This window comes from Oncorhynchus masou, chromosome 10 (assembly GCF_036934945.1).
Source record: "Oncorhynchus masou masou isolate Uvic2021 chromosome 10, UVic_Omas_1.1, whole genome shotgun sequence".
In the NCBI taxonomy this organism is placed as follows: domain Eukaryota; kingdom Metazoa; phylum Chordata; class Actinopteri; order Salmoniformes; family Salmonidae; genus Oncorhynchus; species Oncorhynchus masou.
Genome location: NC_088221.1, coordinates 43,315,535 through 43,340,195, shown reverse-complemented (window position 1 = coordinate 43,340,195; position 24,661 = coordinate 43,315,535). Strand labels below are relative to the sequence as shown.

General features: G+C 43.3%; 1 protein-coding gene across 1 annotated transcript in view; it reads left to right on the top strand.

Moving 5' to 3' along the window:
* LOC135547659 (SH3 domain-binding protein 4) overlaps positions 1-10,516 on the top strand; it is a 74,297-nt gene extending 63,781 nt beyond the window's left edge. Inside the window, exons 4-5 of the mRNA XM_064976847.1 lie at positions 7,915-8,103; positions 8,805-10,516. Of these exons, the coding sequence (XP_064832919.1) occupies positions 7,915-8,103; positions 8,805-9,029 (414 nt within the window). The 3' untranslated portion in view covers positions 9,030-10,516. The remainder of the gene's footprint in view (positions 1-7,914; positions 8,104-8,804) is intronic.
* The last annotated feature ends 14,145 nt before the right edge of the window (positions 10,517-24,661 follow it).

The window sequence follows — 24,661 nt, the reverse complement described above, 5'->3', positions numbered from 1 at the left end:
ACAGCAACATGAATGTATGTAACGTAAATCCATGTAACATTATCATACAAAATACTCTAATATCAAAGTGGAAGAAAAAACGACATTTTCTAACATTTACTGAGATTCATTTTCAACCCCCTGAGTCAATACATGTTAGAATCACCTTTGGTAGCAATTACAGCTTTGAGTATTTCTGGGTAAGTCTCTAAGAGTGTTGCACATCTGGATTGTACAATATTTGCCCATTCTTTTGGGCAATATTTGCCCAACTCTTCAAGCTCAGTCAAGTTGGATGTTGATCATTGCTGGACGACCATTTTCAAGTCTTGCCATAGATTTTCAAGACGATTTTAAGTCAACACTGTAACTAGGCCACTCATGAACGTTCAATGTTGTCTTGGTAAGCAACTCCAGTGTATATTTGGCCTTAGGTTTTAGGTTATTGTCTTGCTGAAAAGTTAGTTTGTCGCCCAGTGTCTGTTGGGAAGCAGACTGAACCAGATTTTTCTAGAGGATTTTGCCTGTGCTTAGCTCTATTCTGGGTTTTATAAAATAAAAACTCCAAAGCCCTGGCCGATGACGAGCATATCCATAACTTGATGCAATCACCTCGCTTGAAAATATGTACTCAGTGACGTGTTGGATTTGTCCCGAACATAACGCTTTGTTTTGAGTACAAACAGTTAATATCTTTCCCACACTTTTTTTTCAGTATTTCTTTAGTGCCTTATTGCAAACAGGATGCATGTTTAGGAATATTATATTGTACAGACTTCTTTCTTTTCACTCTGTCATTTAGGTTAGAATTCCGGAGTAACTACAATGTTGTTGATCCGTCCTCAGTTTTCTCCTATCATAGCTATTAAACCTTGTTTTAAAATCACCTCATGGTGAAATCCTTGAGCGATTTCTTTCCTTTTCTTTCCACTGAGTTAGGAAGGACGCCTGTATCTTTGTAGTTACTGGGTGTATTGATGCACCATCCAAATCGTAATTAATAACTTCATCATGCTCAAAGGGAAATTCAGTGTCTGCGTTTTATTTTATTTTTTACCCATCTGCCAATAGGTGCCCTTCTTTCCAAGGCATTAGAAAACCATCCTGGTCTTTGTGGTTGAATCTGTGCTTGAAATTCACTGCTCGACTGAGGGACCTTATAGATAATTATTGTATGTGTGGGGTATAGAGATGGTAATCATTCAAAAATTACTTTAATATTATTGCAAACAGTGAGTCCATGCAACTTATTATGTGACTTGTTAAGCTAATTTTTATTCCTGGATGTTTTAAGGCCTGTCATAACAAAGGCGTTGAATACTTATTGACTTGAGAAATTTGTATTAATTAGTAAAAAATTCTCTAAACAAAATTCCACTGACATTGTGGGGTATTGCGTGTAGATCAGTGGCCCAAAATCTAAATTTTATCCGCTGTATAGTCTAATACTGTTCTGTACGGTGAGTGTTGTGTACTGCATGTAATTGAATCAAATTAAGTTCTTTACATGCTTACTGACAAGCAATATAAGGTTTGTGAATTAAAGAAATATACCCTGCAGGCTGTAGCGACACTGATATGCAATCAATTTGCATTCAGGAAGAATCTTTGTGGACCATTTAATCACACCTGTTACAATTCCATGTTGCACAATCACAAATAATACAAGGTACAGGTACAAGAGCATGAAGCATATTCATTGGGTTTGGCTCGTCGAACCCGCACTACTGCTGCTGCAGTCAGCCAACAATGATTTGCAATTTACTGAAATTGCTGCTGGCCTGCTGCTGCCTGTGTACGTTCTGAGCGCCTGCTGCTGACGTCTCGCACAATGCACTTTTGCAGCCAGGCACGTGTGTTCTGACTGAGTGTGACAGAGAAAATCGTTTTTGTTGGAAAACCTTTCTGTTGGAAAACCACATCACTGGCCGACTTTCAGCTGTAGCAGATGCAGTTCCCCCGACTTCACTCCTCGACTTTCGTCTGCTGTAGATCGCTTCAGCCTTTACCACTCAAACAAGCACAGAAACTCTGGGCGTCGCTAGTTACCACAGTCACAAAGCCATAAACCCCACCTATTTCTACAATTTATCTTCTTAAAATTAGATTTTAAACCTTAACCACACCACTAACCTTATGCCTAACCTTCAATTGAGACCAAAGAGAACATGTTTGTTTTCATTAATTTTTACGATTTTGACATCTAGTGGAAACTGTGATACAAGTGTTTTTTTTATTTAACTAGGCAGTTTAAGTCCTTTTAAGAGCAAATTCTTATTTACAATGACGGCCTACCCCGGCCAAACCTGGACGAAACTGGGCCAATTGTGCGCAGCCATATGGGACTCCAAATCACGGCTGGATGTGATACAGCCTGGATTCAAACCAGTGACTGTAGTGACGTCTCTTGCAGTGTGATGCCTTGCCTTAGACCGCTGCGCCACTCGGGAGCCAAGTACGTCGCTCCCAGTGACTGTATATGGTTGCTCCAGCAGAGACTGCAAATGTTTTCTAGTTCATATACTAGTAGACCAGACCCAGCTGCTATCGCATTGGTGTCTATGGGAGAGCCACCCCTTAAGTAGACAGGAACTGTGACCATTTTGTCAATGGTAAAAGATCTGAGTAAGACATCTTCATTTATCCACCGTCTTTGGCTCCAGTTGCACAGATCCACAAGACTTAGCTCAAAGCCTGTGTCCGTAATTCTACATAAAGTATCTCTGCCTCACATATTATTTATTTACGATTGGCTGTAAAAATAGATTATGTCACAATCATGTAAAAGCTCAAAGCAGATCTCAAACCTAGATCACTGCCGCAAACTTTTGAGAAAGACCGCACACGATGCTGAACATCATTTTTTAAAACTAAGTTCTATGATAAATTCACTCAATGGACAGTTGAACAGCAAGATACCTTTCCAGATGGAAGACAGCCACCTTTCCAGATGGAAAACAGCCACCTTTCCAGATGGAAAACAGCCACCTTTCCAGATGGAAGACAGCCACCTTTCCAGATGGAAGACAGCCACCTTTCCAGATGGAAGACAGCCACCTTTCCAGATGGAAGACAGCCACCTTTCCAGATGGAAGACAGCCACCTTTCCAGATGGAAGACAGCCACCTTTCCAGATGGAAGACAGCCACCTTTCCAGATGATTTGCCGTTGCAGCCAGAACAGACCCAGGAGTCATTTTGGCAGGATGAACATGTTTTGTGTGTGTTTATTATTACAGAGTTGTTTGCGTCTCTGTAAAAGCGTTAATAATCTTGTCTCCCAGTAGCCTATTCTTCAACTAATATCTAGTGTACACAGGTGACATTTCATAGCAATTTATACAGTTGGCTACTTTATTGCTAAGCCTTTCAGGCCCCTGTTTATTTTCAATGTCTTTTTATTAGAAACGTTTTTTTTTTCTCTTAGTGTAATGTTTTTAACTTCCATGTAGTCTACTTGAGATTTCACCACCATGTGTGTATCTGCTCAACAACACAGATCCATGTCAAGCTCACACAGGTTGCAACAAATGCTTACAGACTTTTCCATGGAACTGGGGTAAAAAGCAGATTAGTCCATCTGGACAGACGACCGTGTACAACAACATCCGAATGAAGTTCACAAAATGCAACAGAGTATGTGGACACAGGCAAAGACCAAGGCACACAGGAAAACAATAGAGACTGAAACTGAGATTCTCAGAGCCGTATTTCATGCCCATGGACATGGCTGTAATGGACTCTGGGCATCAAAACACATTTTGAAGAATATTGGAAGAATATTGGTGTGCTGGATGATGGAATGATAAGAAAAATTCAGTTTAAGTTGGCCACCTGCTCGCTAAAATCTCATCAGGGTTTTCTCATTTCAATGCACATGAATGTAAAAATGTGACATGCGTTTACTCCTTATTCGCTCTGTTATGATTGCTGGACCTATTTTGTCAACGCCTGTACCGTCTTATGTACAAAATGTATCACAGTGGAGCGAGTTGGCTCTTTTCCACTTGCAACAGTTATGTGAGAACTTTGCAAGGTTGTATGGAAAACAGTATTGCACATCGAATATGCACCGCTGTAGCCACTTGAAGAAATGCTTTTTGGACTATAGTACAATGTGTGACCAACCGGCTCAAGTCGGTCTAATGTCAGAGCTACAAAATGGTATATCATACACAGCATTTGAGGAACAATGGAAAAGTCATTTTGCTTTGAAAGTTGATTAAACTTGTAAACTTCCGTTTTGATAAAACGACCTTTCAATGTTTTGGTACTATTACTGGAGAGCCCTTCTTTGTCTATTCACATTCAGCATCTTTCACACTCTCTTAAGCTTTAGCCACACCCATCTCTTTAAGGGTTGATCCGAGCGTTCTGTACTAACAGCAGTCAAGCACCCCTTTGTTATAAACAGATTCAAAATAGCTATTGATATCAAATGTGTATTTTGTGCTTGTGACTCGGGACTCTTGACCTTTTTATTTTTGGACTGTTCTTATGTCAGAAGATTTTGGCGTGAGTTAGAAGATTTTATTTTCAAATAAACTACTATTAATGTTAGTTTGAAAGACTGATATATATTATTATTATTATTTTGATCGAAATTATATGAACCCTGATTTAACTTTCATTGTTAATTTGTTTATTTTTCATGGCAGATTCTTTATCCATAAAATGAAGTGGGCGGAGGACAAACCCCTCTTCACAGAATTTAAATATTATTTTTGAAATGATCAGTAAGTGTAAAAACAAAAAAGCAATATGTACCATCCATTTTTGACAAATTGAAAATCTCAATATGTAATACCCCTGTGTGTTAGGTTTATGTACTCTTGTATTTGTTTTGTTCATAATAATAATTTAAAAAAAAATAGCAGTCAAGCACCCAAGCTAACTTGCTAGCTACTTCCAGACAGAACGGCTCACTGAACATTACTCAGCAGAGCTGGTTAGACTGTTATGTTTTCCAGAGCGTTGGTGACTGCAGCTGTGCTGTCAGATTGTCAGTTCGTAAATTCAGAGCGTTTCCTTCTCGGAACCATTCAGAGAAGCACGCTGGACGCTCTGGCCGATGAGTAGGGTTGATCCAAACGTTCTGACTTCACAACGGCAGTCAAGCACCCAAGCTAACTGGCTAACATTGACTAGCTACTTCCAGTCACAAATGAGAGAACACCCAACTCTGACCATTTTACTTGTCCTAGCAGAGCTGGTTAGGCAGTTTTCATGTTTTCCAGAGCATTGGTGACTGTAACTGTGCTGTTGGAAATAATTTAATTCTGCTTTTTTTGCCAACGTTTACTGACACCGGCCATATTCAACGGGTGTTGAGCGTTCGTAAATTCTTCAGTTATTCTGCACTCTGCCACACTCAGACGAGAGTGCTCTTAATTGGCCAGACTGAATTTACGAACGCACCCGAATTGGTTACTTGCATAATGGGTTATTTTGTTAAGATATCTAGCTAGCTAAACAATGAACCATAATCCCAACTCATGACGTTACTACCCTGCATGAATCTGCAGGTAGTTAACCAACCAGGTTCAATGTTAGCTTGCCAAGCAAATGGCTCTGAGATACGTATAGTAAGATCAGACACGTAATGTTAGCTAGCGAGCCAGCCAGCTAACATTAGTTGGCTAACAGTACACTTTAACCTGAAATAAAACCCTTTTTATAGATGGATGCGTCTCCAGTTGCAAATACCATGGTTGCCCTTAGTTTGAAGATGTAATCCGGAGACAGGTGTTTTCTCCATCTCCTCAGCTATCATACTCTAATTCCACTGAACTCAGTCCTCCAGAAAGTGGAAAGCAACACGTATGCAGTTTTATTACCTGATAAAAAATCATTTAAAAGCAGCGTTAGACAGGATTACCAATACATACTGACCAGCTCAAATAGACAGAAGCGTGCTATATGGCCAAACTCATCTCTCAGCATGTCCAGCCCACTCATTATCTCAGCCAATTATGGCTAGTGGGAAGGTTGCTTTCATTTTCTGTGGCTAAACCAACTGGACTTGCAATTTGAACAATTTTATTCGTATTTACAGATCGCATACAAGTTTGTTATTAAGACACATGAATAAATGTAATTCAAATAGTTTTAATTGAAGTTTGATTTGATATTAGACCTTTATTGATGATTGTATGAATATAGAAACCATTAACTTTATAGTCTATATTTCTTGTTAAGACATGAAAAAAAATATATGTACTAGGTTATAAACCTACTAAATACATGTTTGGAGTAGTTTGCCTGCTGAGCTGAACTGGGCTGTGATATGAGGACAATAGACAAGCTGTTAGAGGCTATTAGCGTGTGTAAATATCCATGACCTTCCAGAGCCGACTGGTAAGACTGTTTTTGTTCTGACTTCTCACTACTGCTTTCTACTTCTTATCATTAAAGATATTCTCTGATTTACACTTGGAAACAGGCCATTTTACACAGTTCTAGCCAGTCAAAAGTCTCTTTCTCCATTTGAAGTAAAAAAAGCATGGGTTTCCTGCTGTTTGCTGTGCTCCATACTGGCACATTGTCCCCTGGTCTGCTCTCCTGCCTATCGCTGAGTTAATCAAACAACAATCGCTCTCCTCCTCTCAGCCCAGCAGCATAGACAGCTACTGTACCTAGCTGGAGCCAGAGAGTTGGAGCCTGCATGGCTCTGGAATGCTGTAGCCCTCCTGGTGAGGTGGTGCCTAGAGAGCCAGAGAGTTGGAGCCTGCATGGCTCTGGAATGCTGTAGCCCTCCTGGTGAGGTGGTGCCTAGAGAGCCAGAGAGTTGGAGTCTGCATGGCTCTGGAATGCTGTAGCCCTCCTGGTGAGGTGGTGCCTAGAGAGCCAGAGAGTTGGAGTCTGCATGGCTCTGGAATGCTGTAGCCCTCCTGGTGAGGTGGTGCCTAGAGAGCCAGAGAGTTGGAGTCTGCATGGCTCTGGAATGCTGTAGCCCTCCTGGTGAGGTGGTGCCTAGAGAGCCAGAGAGTTGGAGCCTGCATGGCTCTGGAATGCTGTAGCCCCCCTGGTGAGGTGGTGCCTCGAGAGCCAGAGAGTTGGAGCCTGCATGGCTCTGGAATGCTGTAGCCCTCCTGGTGAGGTGGTGCCTAGAGAGCCAGAGAGTTGGAGTCTGCATGGCTTTGGAATGCTGTAGCCCTCCTGGTGAGGTGGTGCCTAGAGAGCCAGAGAGTTGGAGTCTGCATGGCTCTGGAATGATGCTGTAGCCCTCCTGGTGAGGTGGTGCCTAGAGAGCCAGAGAGTTGGAGTCTGCATGGCTTTGGAATGCTGTAGCCCTCCTGGTGAGGTGGTGCCTAGAGAGCCAGAGAGTTGGAGTCTGCATGGCTCTGGAATGCTGTAGCCCTCCTGGTGAGGTGGTGCCTACCGCTGTAGAGGCTCTGTTCCCGTCCGTCAGGCCCTGCTGGTGAGGTGGTGCCTACCGCTGTAGAGGCTCTGTTCCCGTCCGTCAGGCCCTGCTGGTGAGGTGGTGTCTACCGCTGTAGAGGCTCTGTTCCCGTCCGTCAGGCCCTGCTGGTGAGGTGGTGTCTACCGCTGTAGAGGCTCTGTTCCCGTCCGTCAGGCCCTGCTGGTGAGGTGGTGCCTACCGCTGTAGAGGCTCTGTTCCCGTCCGTCAGGCCCTGCTGGTGAGGTGGTGTCTACCGCTGTAGAGGCTCTGTTCCCGTCAGGCCATCCGGGATACATCTGAAAAATAACAGATATGAGATTATGGGAAATTACACAGATTTGAGATTATGGGAAAGAGGATATTTAGGAACAATGAGAAGCATATCCATGAAACAAAACTCTTAATCTTGTGTTCTTGTGTGTGTTTGTTCCTGTGGGTTTTGTATATTATCCTGTCCTGAGCAGCTCTCTCGTGGAACAAGAATGTACAGTTTGTCTTTTTATTTTTTAACCATTCTCTGTCTTCCCCCCTCAGGCGTTGCTGAAGATGGACTGCCAGGGCCTGGTGGCCAGGTTGGTGATGGACTTTGTCCTGCTGACCACGGCGGTGGAGGTGGCTGGGAGGTGGCGGGAACTGGCTGAAAGGCTATCCAAAGTGTCCCGTCTGCAGCTGGATGCATACGAGGGACCGCACAGAGACAGGAACGGAGTGGTGGACAACGAGGTGAGGCTAGGTTCTGATCTGGCATTATTGAAATACTACACACAGCTTTTGGAAATTACATGACCTGTGAACTGTAAATGGTTAAATACTTTTTGTGCTTTACATACTTTTGGATTGATATACTATGAATGTCAGAAAACATAGCCATTGTTAAACTGGTGGAGCATAACATGTCAGTTCCATGTGATTTTATTGTCACCCTCACTTCAATATGTTCCCTTCAATTACCACCCCACATCGTCCTCTGTCCTTATCTCTCCCTGTGTTGCACTGTGGGTAAGCCAACAACATCATTATGACCATAGTAAGTAAATAACCTTGCACGAGCGTTTGCTTGTGCAAGCTAGAACAGCTCATAGGAGCAGGAGCCTATCTCCTGTTTCTGTAGCGTGAGGCAGCTTGATGTACAAGTACACCCCCTGGACAGATAGGACGCTAGTCTACCACAGGGCCTTACAATCTATATCCGTAATGCTGAGTGCGAAGCAGAGACGCGTTGAGTCCCATTTTTACAGTCTTTGGTATGAAGCGGCCGAGAATCGAACTTCCAACCTCAGGACGGGCAATCTAATCACAGGGTCACTGAGTTTATTTAATTATTACCATAGAAACATCAGAAAACAGCATGCAATTCCCATGTGATCTATTGTCAGTCCAATATGCTCCCTTCAATCGCCACCTCTCTCTTTCTCCCTGTGTAGGCCATGTGGAAGCCAGCCTATGACTTCCTACTGACGTGGGCTGCCCAGATTGGGGACAGCTACCGGGACGTGATCCAGGAGCTCCACATGGGCCTGGACAAGATGAAAAGCCCCATCACCAAGCGTTGGAAACACCTGACGGGAACGCTCATCCTCGTCAACTGCCTGGATACGCTCCGGAGCTCCGCCTTCAGCCCCGCCTCTCAGGACGACTGTGCCATATAGACCAAACTGACCATAATCATTGTCATCATCACTCATAGGGTGCAGCTTGTCTCCTTCCCTTATATCTCCGCTAATTGGAAAGCAATTTATTTCCCACCCGTATAGATGAAAGATAGAAGAGGATGAACCTTTGGACTGTTGATATAGACTCCGCCTCCTGCTGTCCTTCCTATGTCCATCACCATCCTATCCCCACCCTTGACCCAACCCCTAACCACACCCCTGACCCTACCATCGTGGATCATTTTTGCATATCTTCCTATGCTCCACAACCTTATTCCCTGTTTGTATTGAAGATTCTGAACAACAGCTGTCTGTCTAGTCCCTCTGAGTCTTGCTTCTTCTGAATCTGCCTTTAGTCCTCATGGGGGTGAGGGGCTGGACGGCTAGAGCACTCCCAGGAGGATTAGACTGCTAGACTGTCCCCCCTCACCCCTAGAAGGACTAGACTCCCCCTCACCCCTAGGAGGACTAGACTCCCCCTCACCCCTAGGAGGACTAGACTCCCCCTCACCCCTAGGAGGACTAGACTCCCCCTCACCCCTAGGAGGACTGGACTCCCCCTCACCCCTAGGAGGACTAGACTCCCCCTCACCCCTAGGAGGACTAGACTCCCCCTCACCCCTAGGAGGACTAGACTCCCCCTCACCCCTAGGAGGACTAGACTCCCCCTCACCCCTAGGAGGACTAGACTCCCCCTCACCCCTAGGAGGACTAGACTCCCCCTCACCTCCAGGAGGACTAGACTCCTCCTCACCTCCAGGAGGACTAGACTGCTAGTCCTCAACCACCCATCTTTGTATAGCCACCAGCCAAACTACACAATGCTACAGTCTCAGTATTCACAAAGACTATTTTAATCTTCATTGTCTGGCATAGTATGTATTTTTTTTACTCTAAATATGGCACAGCATTTTTTAAAGACACTTTGACACCTTTCGTTCATAACTGTGGACTCGATCCAGTGCAAAGACAACGTTTCTAAATGGTATCCTTGTTCTCTAGCCTTGTCACGTGTGTCAAACGAGCTAAATATAATGTGTTTATTTATAAAGCGTTGGAGTTGTTCAGAAGAAAGTGCTCTCTTATTGTTTCGTCCTACTCTGGTCCGTTTTATTTCAACTACTTTGTTAGTGAACATATTTCTAAGGACCGAGTTAATAACTTTGCATAACTCACCAATTAACTTTGTTCTTTCATTTCAAATAAATTCATCTCTCACTGCTTTTTCACCTCTCTTAACTATCTTTTAAAATGAAACCATATGGCCTGCAGTTATTTATATACTAGACTTAGTGAATATATTGTACCGAAGCTTGTCAGCAGTTAATATGACTCTACATACTGTATAAAGACATACAGTGCCTTGCGAAAGTATTCGGCCCCCTTGAACTTTGCGACCTTTTGCCACATTTCAGGCTTCAAACATAAAGATATAAAACTATTTTTTTGTGAAGAATCAACAACAAGTGGGACACAATCATGAAGTGGAACGACATTTATTGGATATTTCAAACTTTTTTAACAAATCAAAAACTGAAAAATTGGGCGTGCAAAATTATTCAGCCCCCTTAAGTTAATACTTTGTAGCGCCACCTTTTGCTGCGATTACAGCTGTAAGTCGCTTGGGGTATGTCTCTATCAGTTTTGCACATCGAGAGACTGAAATTTTTTCCCATTCCTCCTTGCAAAACAGCTCGAGCTCAGTGAGGTTGGATGGAGAGCATTTGTGAACAGCAGTTTTCAGTTCTTTCCACAGATTCGATTGGATTAAGGTCTGGACTTTGACTTGGCCATTCTAACACCTGGATATGTTTATTTTTGAACCATTCCATTGTAGATTTTGCTTTATGTTCTGGATCATTGTCTTGTTGGAAGACAAATCTCTGCCCCAGTCGCAGGTTTTTTGCAGACTCCATCAGGTTTTCTTCCAGAATGGTCCTGTATTTGGCTCCATCCATCTTCCCATCAATTTTAACCATCTTCCCTGTCCCTGCTGAAGAAAAGCAGGCCCAAACCATGATGCTGCCACCACCATGTTTGACAGTGGGTATGGTGTGTTCAGGGTGATGAGCTGTGTTGATTTTACGCCAAACATAACATTTGCATTGTTGCCAAAAAGTTCAATTTTGGTTTCAATTGACCAGAGCACCTTCTTCCACATGTTTGGTGTGTCTCCCAGGTGGCTTGTGGCAAACTTTAAACAACACTTTTTATGGATATCTTTAAGAAATGGCTTTCTTCTTGCCACTCTTCCATAAAGGCCAGATTTGTGCAATATACAACTGATTGTTGTCCTATGGACAGAGTCTCCCACCTCAGCTGTAGATCTCTGCAGTTCATCCAGAGTGATCATGGGCTTATTGGCTGCATCTCTGATCAGTCTTCTCCTTGTATGAGCTGAAAGTTTAGAGGGACGGCCAGGTCTTGGTAGATTTGCAGTGGTCTGATACTCCTTCCATTTCAATATTATCGCTTGCACAGTGCTCCTTGGGATGTTTAAAGCTTGGGAAATCTTTTTGTATCCAAATCCGGCTTTAAACTTCTTCACAACAGTATCTCGGACCTGCCTGGTGTGTTCCTTGTTCTTCATGATGCTCTCTGCGCTTTTAACGGACCTCTGAGACTATCACAGTGCAGGTGCATTTATATGGAGACTTGATTACACACAGGTGGATTGTATTTATCATTATTAGTCATTTAGGTCAACATTGGATCATTCAGAGATCCTCACTGAACTTCTGGAGAGAGTTTGCTGCACTGAAAGTAAAGGGGCTGAATCATTTTGCACGCCCAATATTTCAGTTTTTGATTTGTTAAAAAAGTTTGAAATATCCAATAAATGTTGTTCCACTTCATGATCGTGTCCCACTTGTTGTTGATTGTTCACAAAAAAATACAGTTTTATATCTTTATGTTTGAAGCCTGAAATGTGGCAAAAGGTCGCAAAGTTCAAGGGGGATATACCGAATATACCGATATACCGAATACTTTCGCAAGGCACTGTATGCCTCATTCAATATCCACGGTTACAATGGTTACAACTCTGTTAAAGATTCTGGGTCTGTTTTCTCCCCTGTTTGTGTTGTTAGTACACATTTCACATCTGTTTTGTGACTGCATACTTTTGTGGAAAATATAAATAAAATGTGAATATTTTTTTCGCAATTCATTATGCTGATTGCTGAATGATCGGATTTCTTACCGCAGTAGCATTAATTTATATTTATGTTAGATTTGTTTGTGTTCTTGAATTACATTTTCCCTTAAAAGAGTGGAAATAATATTAGTGATGCAACAGGTTATGTTTGGTTTTCTAATCAGCATTATGTTTGTGCTGACCACCCAACGACATCCCAGAGAATACAGCATGTTCTGTTGAGAGGAGAGAAAAAGGTAAGATGGGGGTGAGACACTAACAATTAATTGGCTGATACAGATGAAGTGAAAGAGAGGTTGAAATACACCAGCGAGAGATAGACACCCATGAAAGAGAGGATGAGGAATAGATGGAGATGGATGAAACGGAGGAGGAGTTTCATTTTTGGATGACCTCCAGCAGCCTGTTTGTTTGTCCAACTTTCTGCTTTGCCAAGCATTCCCATCACTCCAAAAGTCTGGTGTTGAAAGCAACCATCAAACCGTTTACAGCTCCAACAAAACGGTTCCAAAGGTCTCTCTTACTGCACAATAGGTCTCTCTCCCTGCACCATACTGTAGGCCTCTCACTCTCCCTGCACCATACTGTAGGTCTCGCCCTGCACCACACTGTAGGTCTCTCAATCTCCCTGCACCACACTGTAGGTCTCTCACTCTCCCTGCACCATACTGTATGTCTCTCTCTGCACCATACTGTAGGTCTCTCTCTCAATGCACCATACTGTAGGTCTCTTGCTCTCTCTCCCTGCACCATACTGTAGGTATCTCTCTCTCTTGCACCATACTGTAGGTATCTCTCTACTGTAGGTCTCTTGATCTCTCTCCCTGCACCGTACTGTAGGTCTCTCTCTCCCTGCACCATACTGTAGGTCTCTTGCTCTCCCTCCCTGCACCATACTGTATGTCTTTCACTCTCTCTCACTGCACCATACTGATTGTCTCTCTCTCCCTGTACCATCTGTATGTCTCTCTCTCCCTGCAACATACTGTAGGTCTCTCTCCCTGCACCATACTGTAGCTGACTCTCTCTCCCTGCACCATACTGTAGGTCTCTCTCCTTGCACCATACTGTAGGTGTCTTTCTCTCCCTGCAACATACTGTAGGTGTCTCTCTCCCTGCACCTTATTGTAGGTGTCTCTTTCACCCTGCACCATACTGTAGGTTGCACTCTCCCTGCACCATACTGTAGGTGTCTCTCTCCCTGCAACATACTGCAGGTGTCTCTCTCTCCCTGCACCATACTGTAGGTCTCTTGTTCTCTCTCCCTGCACCATACTGTAGTTATCTCTCTCTCTCCTTGCACCATACTGTAGGTATCTCTCTCTCTCTCCCTGCACCATACTGTAGGTATCTTGCTCTCTCTCACTGCACCATACTGTAGGTCTCTTGCTCTCTCTCCCTGCACCATACTGTAGGTGTCTCTCTCACTGCACCATACTGTAGGTCTCTCTCTCCCTGGACCATACTGTATGTCTCTCCTCCCTGCACCATACTGCAGGTCTCTCTCTCCCTGCACCATACTGTAGGTGTCTCTTTCTCCCTGCACCATACTGTCGGTGTCTCTCTCCCTGCACCATACTGTAGGTGTCTCTCTCTCCCTGCACCATACTGTAGGTGTCTCTCGCCCTGCACCATACTGTATGTCTCTCTCTCCCTGCACCATAGTGTATGTCTCTCTCTCCCTGCACCATCCTGTAGGTCTCTTGCTCTCTCTCCCTACATCATACTGTAGGTCTTTCGCTCTCTCTCCCTGCACCGTACTGTAGGTCTCTCTCTCCCTGCACCATACTGTAGGTCTCTCTCTCCTTGCACAGTACTGTGTGTCTCTCTCTCCCTGTACCATACTCTATGTCTCTCTCTCCGTGCACCATACTGTAGGTCTCTGTCTCCCTGCAACATACTGTAGGTCTCTCTCTCCCTGCACCATACTGTAGCTGACTCTCTCCCTGCACCATACTGTAGGTCTCTCTCCTTGCACCATACTGTAGGTGTCTTTCTCTCCCTGCACCATACTGTAGGTGTATCTCTCCCTGCACCTTATTGTAGGTGTCTCTCTCTCCCTGCACTATACTGTAGGTCTCTCTCTCCCTGCACCATACTGTAGCTGACTCTCTCTCCCTGCACCATACTGTAGGTCTCTCTCCTTGCACCATACTGTAGGTGTCTTTCTCTCCCTGCACCATACTGTAGGTGTCTCTCTCCCTGCACCTTATTGTAGGTGTCTCTCTCTCCCTGCACTATACTGTAGGTCTCTCTCTCCTTGCACCATACTGCAAGTGCCTCTCTCTCTTTCTCCCTGCACCATACTGCAGGTGTCTCTCTCTCCCTGCACCATACTGTAGGTTTCTCTCTCTCTCCCTGCACCACGCTGTAGGTCTCCATCTCCCCGCACCATACTGTAGATCTCTTGCTCTCTCCCTGCACCATACTGTAGGTGTCTCTCTCTCCCTGCACCATACTGTAGGTGTCTCTCTCCCTGCACCATACAGTAGGTGTCTCTCTCACCCTGCACCATGCTGTAGGTCTCTTTCTCCTTGCACAGTACTGTGTGTCTCTCTCTCCCTGCACCATACTGTATGTCTCTCTCTCCCTGCACCATACTGTAGGTGTCTCTCTCTCCGTGCACCATACTGCAGGTGTCTCTCTCTCCCTGCACCATACTGTAGGTCTCTTGTTCTCTCTCCCTGCACCATACTGTAGTTATCCCTCTCTCTCCTTGCACCATACTGTAGGTATCTCTCTCTCTCTCCCTGCACCATACTGTAGGTATCTTGCTCTCTCTCACTGCACCATACTGTAGGTCTCTTGCTCTCTCTCCCTGCACCATACTGTAGGTGTCTCTCTCCGTGCACCATACTGTAGGTGTCTCTCTCTCCCTGCACCATACTGTATGTCTCTCTCTCCCTGCACCATACTGTAGGTCTCTCTCTCCCTGCACCATACTGTATGTCTCTCTCTCCCTGCACCATACTGCAGGTCTCTCTCTCCCTGCACCATACTGTCAGTGTCTCTCTCCCTGCACCATACTGTAGGTGTCTCTCTCTCCCTGCACCATACTATAGGTGTCTCTCTCCCTGCACCATACTGTAGGTGTCTCTCTCCCTGCACCTTATTGTAGGTGTCTCTTTCTCCCTGCACCATACTGTAGGTCTCTCTCTCCCTGCACCATACTGTAGGTGTCTCTCTCTCCCTGCACCATACTGCAAGTGTCTCTTTCTCCCTGCACCATACTGCAGGTGTCTCTCTCTCCCTGCAACACACTGTAGGTTTCTCTCTCTCTCCCTGCACCATGCTGTAGGTCTCTATCTCCCCGCACCATACTGTAGGTCTCTTGCTCTCTCCCTGCACCATACTGTAGGTGTTTCTCTCTCTCCCTGTACCATACTGTAGGTGTCTCTCTCTCCCTGCACCATAATGTAGGTGTCTCTCTCCCTGCACCATGCTGTAGGTCTCTCTCTCCTTGCACAGTACTGTGTGTCTCTCTCTCCCTGCACCATACTGTATGTCTCTCTCTCCCTGCACCATGCTGTAGGTGTCTCTCTCCCTACATCATACTGTAGGTGTCTCTCTCTCCCTGCACCATACTGTAGGTCTCTTGCTCTCTCTCCCTGCGCCATACTGTAGGTATCTCTCTCTCTCCTTGCACCATACTGTAGGTATCTCTCTCTCTCTCTCCCTGCACCATACTGTAGGTATCTTGCTCTCTCTCCCTGCACCATACTGTAGGTCTCTTGCTCTCTCTCCCTGCACCATACTGTAGGTGTCTCTCTCACTGCACCATACTGTAGGTCTTTCACTCTCTCTCCCTGCACCATACTGTATGTCTCTCTCTCCCTGCACCATACTGTAGGTCTCTCTCTCCCTGCACCATACTGTATGTCTCTCTCTCCCTGCACCATACTGTAGGTCTCTCTCTCCCTGCACCATACTGTAGCTGTCTCTCTCTCCCTGCACCATACTGTATGTCTCTCTCTCCCTGCACCATACTGTATGTCTCTCTCTCCCTTCAACATACTGTAGGTCTCTCTCTCCCTGCACCATACTGTAGGTCTCACTCTCCCTGCACCATACTGTAGTTGTCTCTCTCTCCGTGCACCATACTGTAGATCTCTCTCCTTGCACCATACTGTAGGTGTCTTTCTCTCCCTGCACCATACTGTAGGTTTCTCTCTCCCTGCACCTTACTGTAGGTGTCTTCTCCTTGCACCATACTGTAGGTCTCTCTCTCCTTGCACCATACTGTATGTGTCTCTCTCTCCCTGCACCATACTGTAAGTGCCTCTCTCTCTTTCTCCCTGCACCATACTGTAGGTGTCTCTCTCCCTGCACCACAAAAGCAAGTGGGGCCTTAATTAAATTTGCAGATTAATGGAGGAGAAAGAAAGCCAAAAGGACTGGAATTAATTACAACAGAGTATGGGCAGACATGCATCACAACCCTCCTTAGTGTGGGTTATGAGATCCCCCAGGGCAACTGCAGGGAAAACAGCTTGGCACATTACCCACTGCACAGGAAATGTCTGTATACACCTTTAAAATATGTATTCCATTTTGCATAATCCATTCAATGGTGTGTCATTGGGGGTCAAGTTTTGTTGGTGTTTTGAAATTACACTTGTCCAACTTGTTATTGTGATTAGCATAGCATTTCTCTGTTTTGTAGGGAGATCAGCTTCAGAGTTCTCCTGTTTCTAACCAATGACTCTGGACAGAGATGTTGAGCTTTTAGTCTGAGCTGATACGGTAATGGACATGCATAGATCATTACTGTCTTGGGAGCTGAAGATCTGAGGGAGCAAAACATAATTCCTTACTTCTTATATACCACCATACACCGTTTACGATGAGGGAGGCCTTATTTCTGTTACAGCATATTGGATGACTGTCATTCATATTTCATTCACCCTGCTCAATGCAGCATCGATAGGTTTAGGCTACTTCATGATGCTCAAATCTTTCCTATACCCATCAGGAGGTCGCGATAACCTAGCCTATGAATGAAAGTTTACAACGCAGATGCACAGGTCAAAAGAAATGTGTGTAATCAAGGTGACAGACATTGACACATTCAATACCTTCTTGCACACTCTTGCCTGCATCTAGCTAATCATTAGTCCAAAAGTTGCAAACAAGTGTTTCTAATTGGACAAATTCAGGTATGTTTATCCCCGTTTCGTTTCGTTTGCTTCCGTTTAAGAAAGGTTTTTCAACAGAAGCAGCGGAATGATTACACCCCGTTTACACCCCGTTGTACAACTCCTTCTGGCATCTACACACTCTTCCTCTCACCCTTTCCCTTCACTTGTGGACTTCATTGCGCAACACATCAGCTGTCTGTGACCAGGTGAAAAAACCTTTCCAAGCCAAACCTTCACATCATAACCGCTAACCTCGACACAAAGTCTACATCGTTGTCACCATATTAGCTAATGTCATAGTCAACATACCTACTAAGAACTAATGCATTAGTAAACCTCTTACAGTACAGTAGTTCCAGTGTTGGTTAGCCATAGCCAGCTAACTAACATTGCTTCCCTCTCTTTTTGAGCCGGGTATTTGATTAAGTTAAACTAGTGAAATAAAAAAATACAAAGAAATATAGCTAGCTCCCTCTGTCTTGCTTCTCTTTCATTTATGAAGAAATTAATTTGTTCAAAACTGTTCAACTACCATCTTTCTCTTTTAGTCGACTACTCACCACATTTTTGGGGGGCTCCCAAGTGGCGCAGTGGTCTAAAGCACTGCATCTCAGTGTTAGAGGCGTCACTACAGACCCTCAATTCCAGGCTGTATCACAACCAGACGTGATTGGGAGTCTCATAGGGTGGCACACAATTGGCCCAGCATCACCAGGTTACGGTTTGGCATCATTGTAAATATGAATGTGTTCTGAACTGACTTGTCTAGTTAAATAAAAAAATATTGCAGTGCTAGCTAGCAGTATATTTTGCTTTCAGTACTAGATTCATTCTCTGATCCTTTGATTGGGTGGATACAATTATTTAATGCTGCAAGAGCTCTGATAGGTTGGAGGATGTCCTCCAGAAGTTGTCATTACTTTGTTATGGAAGGGGGTGAGAACTGTGAGTCTCCTAGGTTTTGTATTGAAGTCAATGTACCCACAGCAGGACAGAAACTAGCTATCCTCTGGCCACACCATGGTGCTACCCCATAGAGTGCTATTGAGGATACAATATACCTTCATTGCAAAGCAGTGCGTTTTATTAATTTATTTGGTGACGTGAATATATTTAGTAAAGGTTTGATCTACTTTTTAAATGTTTAATTATTTTTATTTTTATGAAATTCACTGAGGAGGATGGTCCTCCCCTTCCTCCTCTGAGGAGACTCCACTGCCATACACTGTCTTCTACACATCTCCATACACTGTCTTCTACACATCTCCATACACTGTCTTCTACACATCTCCGTACACTGTCTTCTACACTGACTTCTACACATCTCCAGACACTGTATTCTACACATCTCCATATACTGTCTTCTACACATCTCCATACACTGCCTTCTACACTGTCTTCTACACATCTCCATACACTGCCTTCTACACTGTATTCTACACATCTCCATATACTGTCTTCTACACATCTCCATACACTGCCTTCTACACTGTCTTCTACACATCTCCATACACTGTATTCTACACATCTCCAGACACTGTCTTCAACACATCTCCAGACACTGTCTTCCACACTGTCTTCTACACATCTCCATACACTGTCTTCTACACTGTCTTCCACACTGTCTTCTACACTGTCTTCTACACATCTCCAGACACTGTCTTCTACACTGTCTTCCACACTGTCTTCTACACATCTCCAGACACTGTCTTCTACACTGTCTTCTACACATCTCCAGATACTGTCTTCTACACTGTCTTCTACACATCTCCAGACACTGTCTTCCACACTGTCTTCTACACATCTCCAGACACTGTCTTCTACACTGTCTTCTACACATCTCCAGACACTGTCTTCTACACTGTCTTCCACACTGTCTTCTACACTGTCTTCTACACATCTCCAGACACTGTCTTCTACACTGTCTTCTACACTGTCTTCTACACAGCTCCAGACACTGTCTTCTCATTTGAGAGGAGGGATATCTGTGATCCCTTACTAAAAAAGATTGCAGACAGAGTGCAGTATAACTGCAGTTAATCTGCAATTACTGTGTCCAAAATATCACAGTCGACTGCAGTTACAGCACTTTTACTGCAGTTACAGCACTTTTACTGCAGTTACAGCACTTTTACTGCAGTTACAGTACTTTTACTGCAGTTACAGCACACATCTCCAGACACTGTATTCTACACATCTCCATATACTGTCTCCTACACATCTCCATACACTGCCTTCTACACTGTCTTCTACACATCTCCATACACTGTATTCTACACATCTCCAGACACTGTCTTCTACACATCTCCAGACACTGTCTTCCACACTGTCTTCTACACATCTCCATACACTGTCTTCTACACTGTCTTCTACACTGTCTTCTACACATCTCCAGACACTGTCTTCTACACATCTCCAGACACTGTCTTCTACACATCTCCAGACACTGTCTTCTACACTGTCTTCTACACATCTCCAGACACTGTCTTCTACACATCTCCAGACACTGTCTTCTACACATCTCCAGACACTGTCTTCTACACTGTCTTCTACACATCTCCAGACACTGTCTTCTACACATCTCCAGACACTGTCTTCTACACATCTCCAGACACTGTCTTCTACACATCTCCAGACACTGTCTTCTACACTGTCTTCTACACAGCTCCAGACACTGTCTTCTCATTTGAGAGGAGGGATATCTGTGATCCCTTACTAAAAAAGATTGCAGACAGAGTGCAGTATAACTGCAGTTAATCTGCAATTACTGTGTCCAAAATATCACAGTCGACTGCAGTTACAGCACTTTTACTGCAGTTACAGCACTTTTACTGCAGTTACAGCACTTTTACTGCAGTTACAGTACTTTTACTGCAGTTACAGCACTTTTACTGCAGTTACAGCACTTTAACTGCAGTTACAGCACTTTTACTGTAGTTTGAAAACTGTAATCTTTGTTTATAAAGGAGCTCTCATTAATGCGATCTTTTCTCCTCTCTCTCTCTCTCCTTCTCTCTCTCTCTCTCAGAGAAATACATCTGATCTCTATAGACGGTTTTAATCTTAACGCAGCTTTAGTGAGTTGTTTTTCACATAAATTTTTTAGCACATTTTATGAGAAGAAAAAACAGAGAGAAAATTGAAAAGTTGGTTTACAGAAATAAAGCTTAGAAAGATCCACTTTTGACAATACAAAGTGTAGCTGGTTCTCTCTGACAAACAGTCTAGACTGCTAGTGACATTTTCACTCTCCATCGCTATTTCTTAGTCACACTGTGTTCAAAAGCTTCTAATGTTCCACAGAAACTAATGGCTCTATCTGCACACAGAATAAAGCATAGATGAAAAAGTATAACATTTTTACTAAAGTTGTTTATCTTTTAACTCAGTCATGAATGATTTGAAACGAGCAGGAACAGGCAGCTGCCATTGACAGCAAACACATTTGTCTCATCTGTAAACTGGTCTACTTCATAAAATGAAAAGTTCAGTATGATTTTTCAGAGTTTTGAAAATGTTTTATTCTGTGTTTCTATTTTAGTAGCTATCAGGAGAGCCAAATACAGGTCAGCCTCTGGATGATCCTCTCAAACTGAACACACTCTGGGCATCTCAGACAGGTAATGGGCCTGTTTCCTCTTACGCTTTCAAAATTGGACGGGAAAAGGTTATCACATCCCCTCAAATCGTTGTTTGTTTCTTATCCTTTCCGTCGTCTTTGCAAAGAAATGACAGATTTGACTGGCGCTGGCCGCACACAGATGTCCATTCAACGTCTATTCCACATCGGTACAACGTCATCTCATTGAAATGACGTGGAAACAACGCTGACTCAACCGGTGCCCAGTGGACACTCACTTGTTACTGGTGGTTTCAGTTGCCAGTAGTTAAGTATTTTTACTCTGTTTCTGTGGACATGACCCAGTCGTTTATTCTAAATAACTCCTGACAAGTTCATTTCCATCGCACAGCTGAATTTCAATATTGAAACAAATGTTGCAGATGTTGGAGAGACCGACAGCAGGGTTTATACAAATGTTCGCTGTTGAAAAACAATGCTAGTCTAAAAGAAATGGGATATAACAACTAGATGATTTTATGGAGGGCTTGAAGTTGCATCACAAATCACCTAGCAGCTGCACCAAGCTCCATGTGGGAAAACCAAACTCAGTCTGTTGAAAGTCCTCCAATCTTCCAGATTGGCTGGCTGCGTTTTGCCTCCACCTGAAACTCCAGGAAGATTTCCAATGATTTAGTTTTTCTAAGGAACCAGAAAACAGAGGCAGTCGGAGAACCTATTCAACTAAGTGAATACAGTACCGGTCAAAAGTTTGGACACACCTACTAATTCAAGGGTTTTTCTTTAGTTTTACTCTTTTTTTACATTGTAAAATAAAAGTGAACACATCACAACTATAAAATAACACATGAAATCATGTAGTAACCAAAAAAGTGTTGGTTACTTACAATGAAATAACACATTTGGAATGATGTAGTATCCAAAACAGTGTTAAATCAAAATATATTTATATGTTGTTGGGGTGGTATACAGAATATAGCCCTATTTGGTAAAAGACCAAGTACATGTTATGGCAAGAACAGCTCAAATTAGCAAAGACAAATTTACAATCCATCATTACTTTAAGACATGAAGGTGTCAGTTTCTTCAAGTGCAGTCGCAAAAACCATCAAGCACTATGATGAAACTGGCTCTCATGAGGACCGCCACAGGAGGTTTCCCTCCGCCACAGGAAAGAAAGACCCAGAGTTACCTCTGCTGCAGAGGATAAATTCATTAGAGTTACCTGTCTCTCACGAGGACCGCCACAGGAAAGAAAGACCCAGAGTTACCTCTGCTGCAGAGGATAAATTCATTAGAGTTACCAGCCTCAGAAATTGCAGCCCAAATAAATGCTTCACAGAGTTCAAGTAACAGACACATCACAACATAAACTGTTCAGAGGAGACTGTGTGAATCAGGCCTTCATGGTCAAAATCCTGCAACGAAACCACTACTAAAGGACACCAATAAGAAGAAGAGACTTGCTTGGGGCCAGAAACACGAGCAATGGACATTAGACCGGTGGAAATCATTCCTTTGGTCTGATGAATCCAAATTTGAGAAGGGATGATCTCTGCATGTGTGATTCCCACCGTGATTTGCGCTTAGTGGGACTATCATTTGTTTTCCTACAGGACAATGACCCAACACACCTCTAGGCTGTGTAAGGGCTATTTGACCAAGAAGGAGAGTGATGGAGTGCTGCATCAGATGACCTGGCCTCCACAATCACCCGACCTCAACCCAATTGAGATGATTTGGGATGAGTTAGACCGCAGAGTCAAGGAAAAGCAGCTAACAAGTACTCAGCATATGTGGGAAGTTCTTCAAGACTGTTGGTAAAGTATTCCAGGTGAAGTTGGTTGAGAGAATGCCAAGAGTGGGCAAAGCTGTCATCAAGGCAAAGGGTGGCTACTTTGAAGAATCTCAGATATAAAATATATTTTGATTTGTATAACACTTTTTTTGGATACTACATCATTCCAAATGTGTTACTTCATTGTTTTGATGTCTTCATTATTATTCTATAATGTCGAACATAGTAAAAATAAAGAAAAGAGCTTGAGTGAGTAGGTATGTTCAAACTTTTGACTGGTACTGGATATGATGAAAGTGATCAAAAATTATGTATTATTAGCTAGCTTGCTACAGAAACTTAGTGTGCAGGCTAACTCAAATGAGCTGCTAACGTAATGTTCGTTAGTTAGGCTTGGGTCCTTTTTTCTCAATTTCCTCCTGCTTGACATGCCCACAGTAGACTACCTGTTACTCAGGCCCAGAGGCCATGATATGCATATAATTGGTACCATTGGATAGAAAACACTTTGAGGTTTGTAGACATGTTAAACTAATGTATGGGACTATAACACAATTGATATGGTAGGAGACAATCCAAAGAAAAACCAACCAGAATTCTTTTGTTTTTGAGAACCCATGCTCTTACAATGGAAAGCTATGGCTTCCATAGCGGCTTCCACGAGATGTCAGCAGTCGTTGTTAGGTTTCAGGCTTGTAACTAGAATAATGAAGAAGAGATATCTATTTTAGTACAACACCAGTTTGGAAATCCGTATTTGAGGTTGCGACAAAGAGGACGCGCATCTGCTAATTTTGCTTTCCTATTGAACATTCTTCTTACCGTGGGAAATATTATAGTTTAATTACATTTTAGGGTACCTGAGGAATAAATAGAAATGTATTTTGAAGCAAAGTTTAGGTGTAGTTTTTCGGATTCCTTTCTCTGCATGTTGATAGAGTGGATTACTCAAATCGATGGTTCCAACTAAATGGAATTTTTGGGATATAAAGAAGGATTTTATCTAACCAAACGACACTGCATGTTGTAGCTGGGACCCTTTGGTTTGCAAATCAGAGGAAGATCTTCAAAAAATGTAGTGAATATTTAGTCGCTATTTGTGAATTTATGAAACCTGTGCTGGTTGAAAAATATTTTGATGTGGGGCACCGTCCTCAAACAATCGCATGGCATGCTTTTGCTGTAATGCCTATTGTGAATCGGACATTGCAGATGGATTTACAATAATTTAAGCTTTTAAGTTATATAACACACTTGTATGTACCTAGATGTTTAATATCCATAATGTTTATGATCATTTATTTGAATTGCACACACTCCAATTTCACCGGAAGTTGTTGGCAGGTGTCCCGCTGGACTGTGTAGCTAGCTAGCTACAATAATTTAATATCACCAGCATGCTAATTTCCTATTAACTAGTTATTAACTATGTTGATGAATTTATCGTAGTAGCTCCAAATGCATTTGTAACTAGCTAGCTAGGTTGATAGGTAGCTAGCAAACAGCCATGGAAGAGGGTGAAAGAATAAGCTAGCAGTTCCAGCTGTCAGGAAGCAAGAGTAGGCTACTCTGGGTAGGGCAGGTAACATTGTGGGAGGACATTATGAAACTATTCTCTTATGAAACTAGTCCCTAGTGAGAAAAACTGTGTACAGAGTGATATAGCAACATAATATTCAGGGCTGTCTAACTTGAGTATAATGCAGCCTGTTTCTAAGTGATGTTTTCTGTCCTCAGATACTGAGAGCTGTCAAACCCTGTCTGCAGATGAAGAGGTCCCAAGAGAATAAGGGTACATACATCCTTGTATACGATGGATGTTGGCACATTTTGTCAACAAAAAAAAACAGTTTAAAAGTCACACAATGTATAAACGTATTACTACTGGAGCAGACCAACCACTCTGGGTGTGCACGCTTCTGTTCCAGCCCAATACTAACTCACCTGATTCAATGT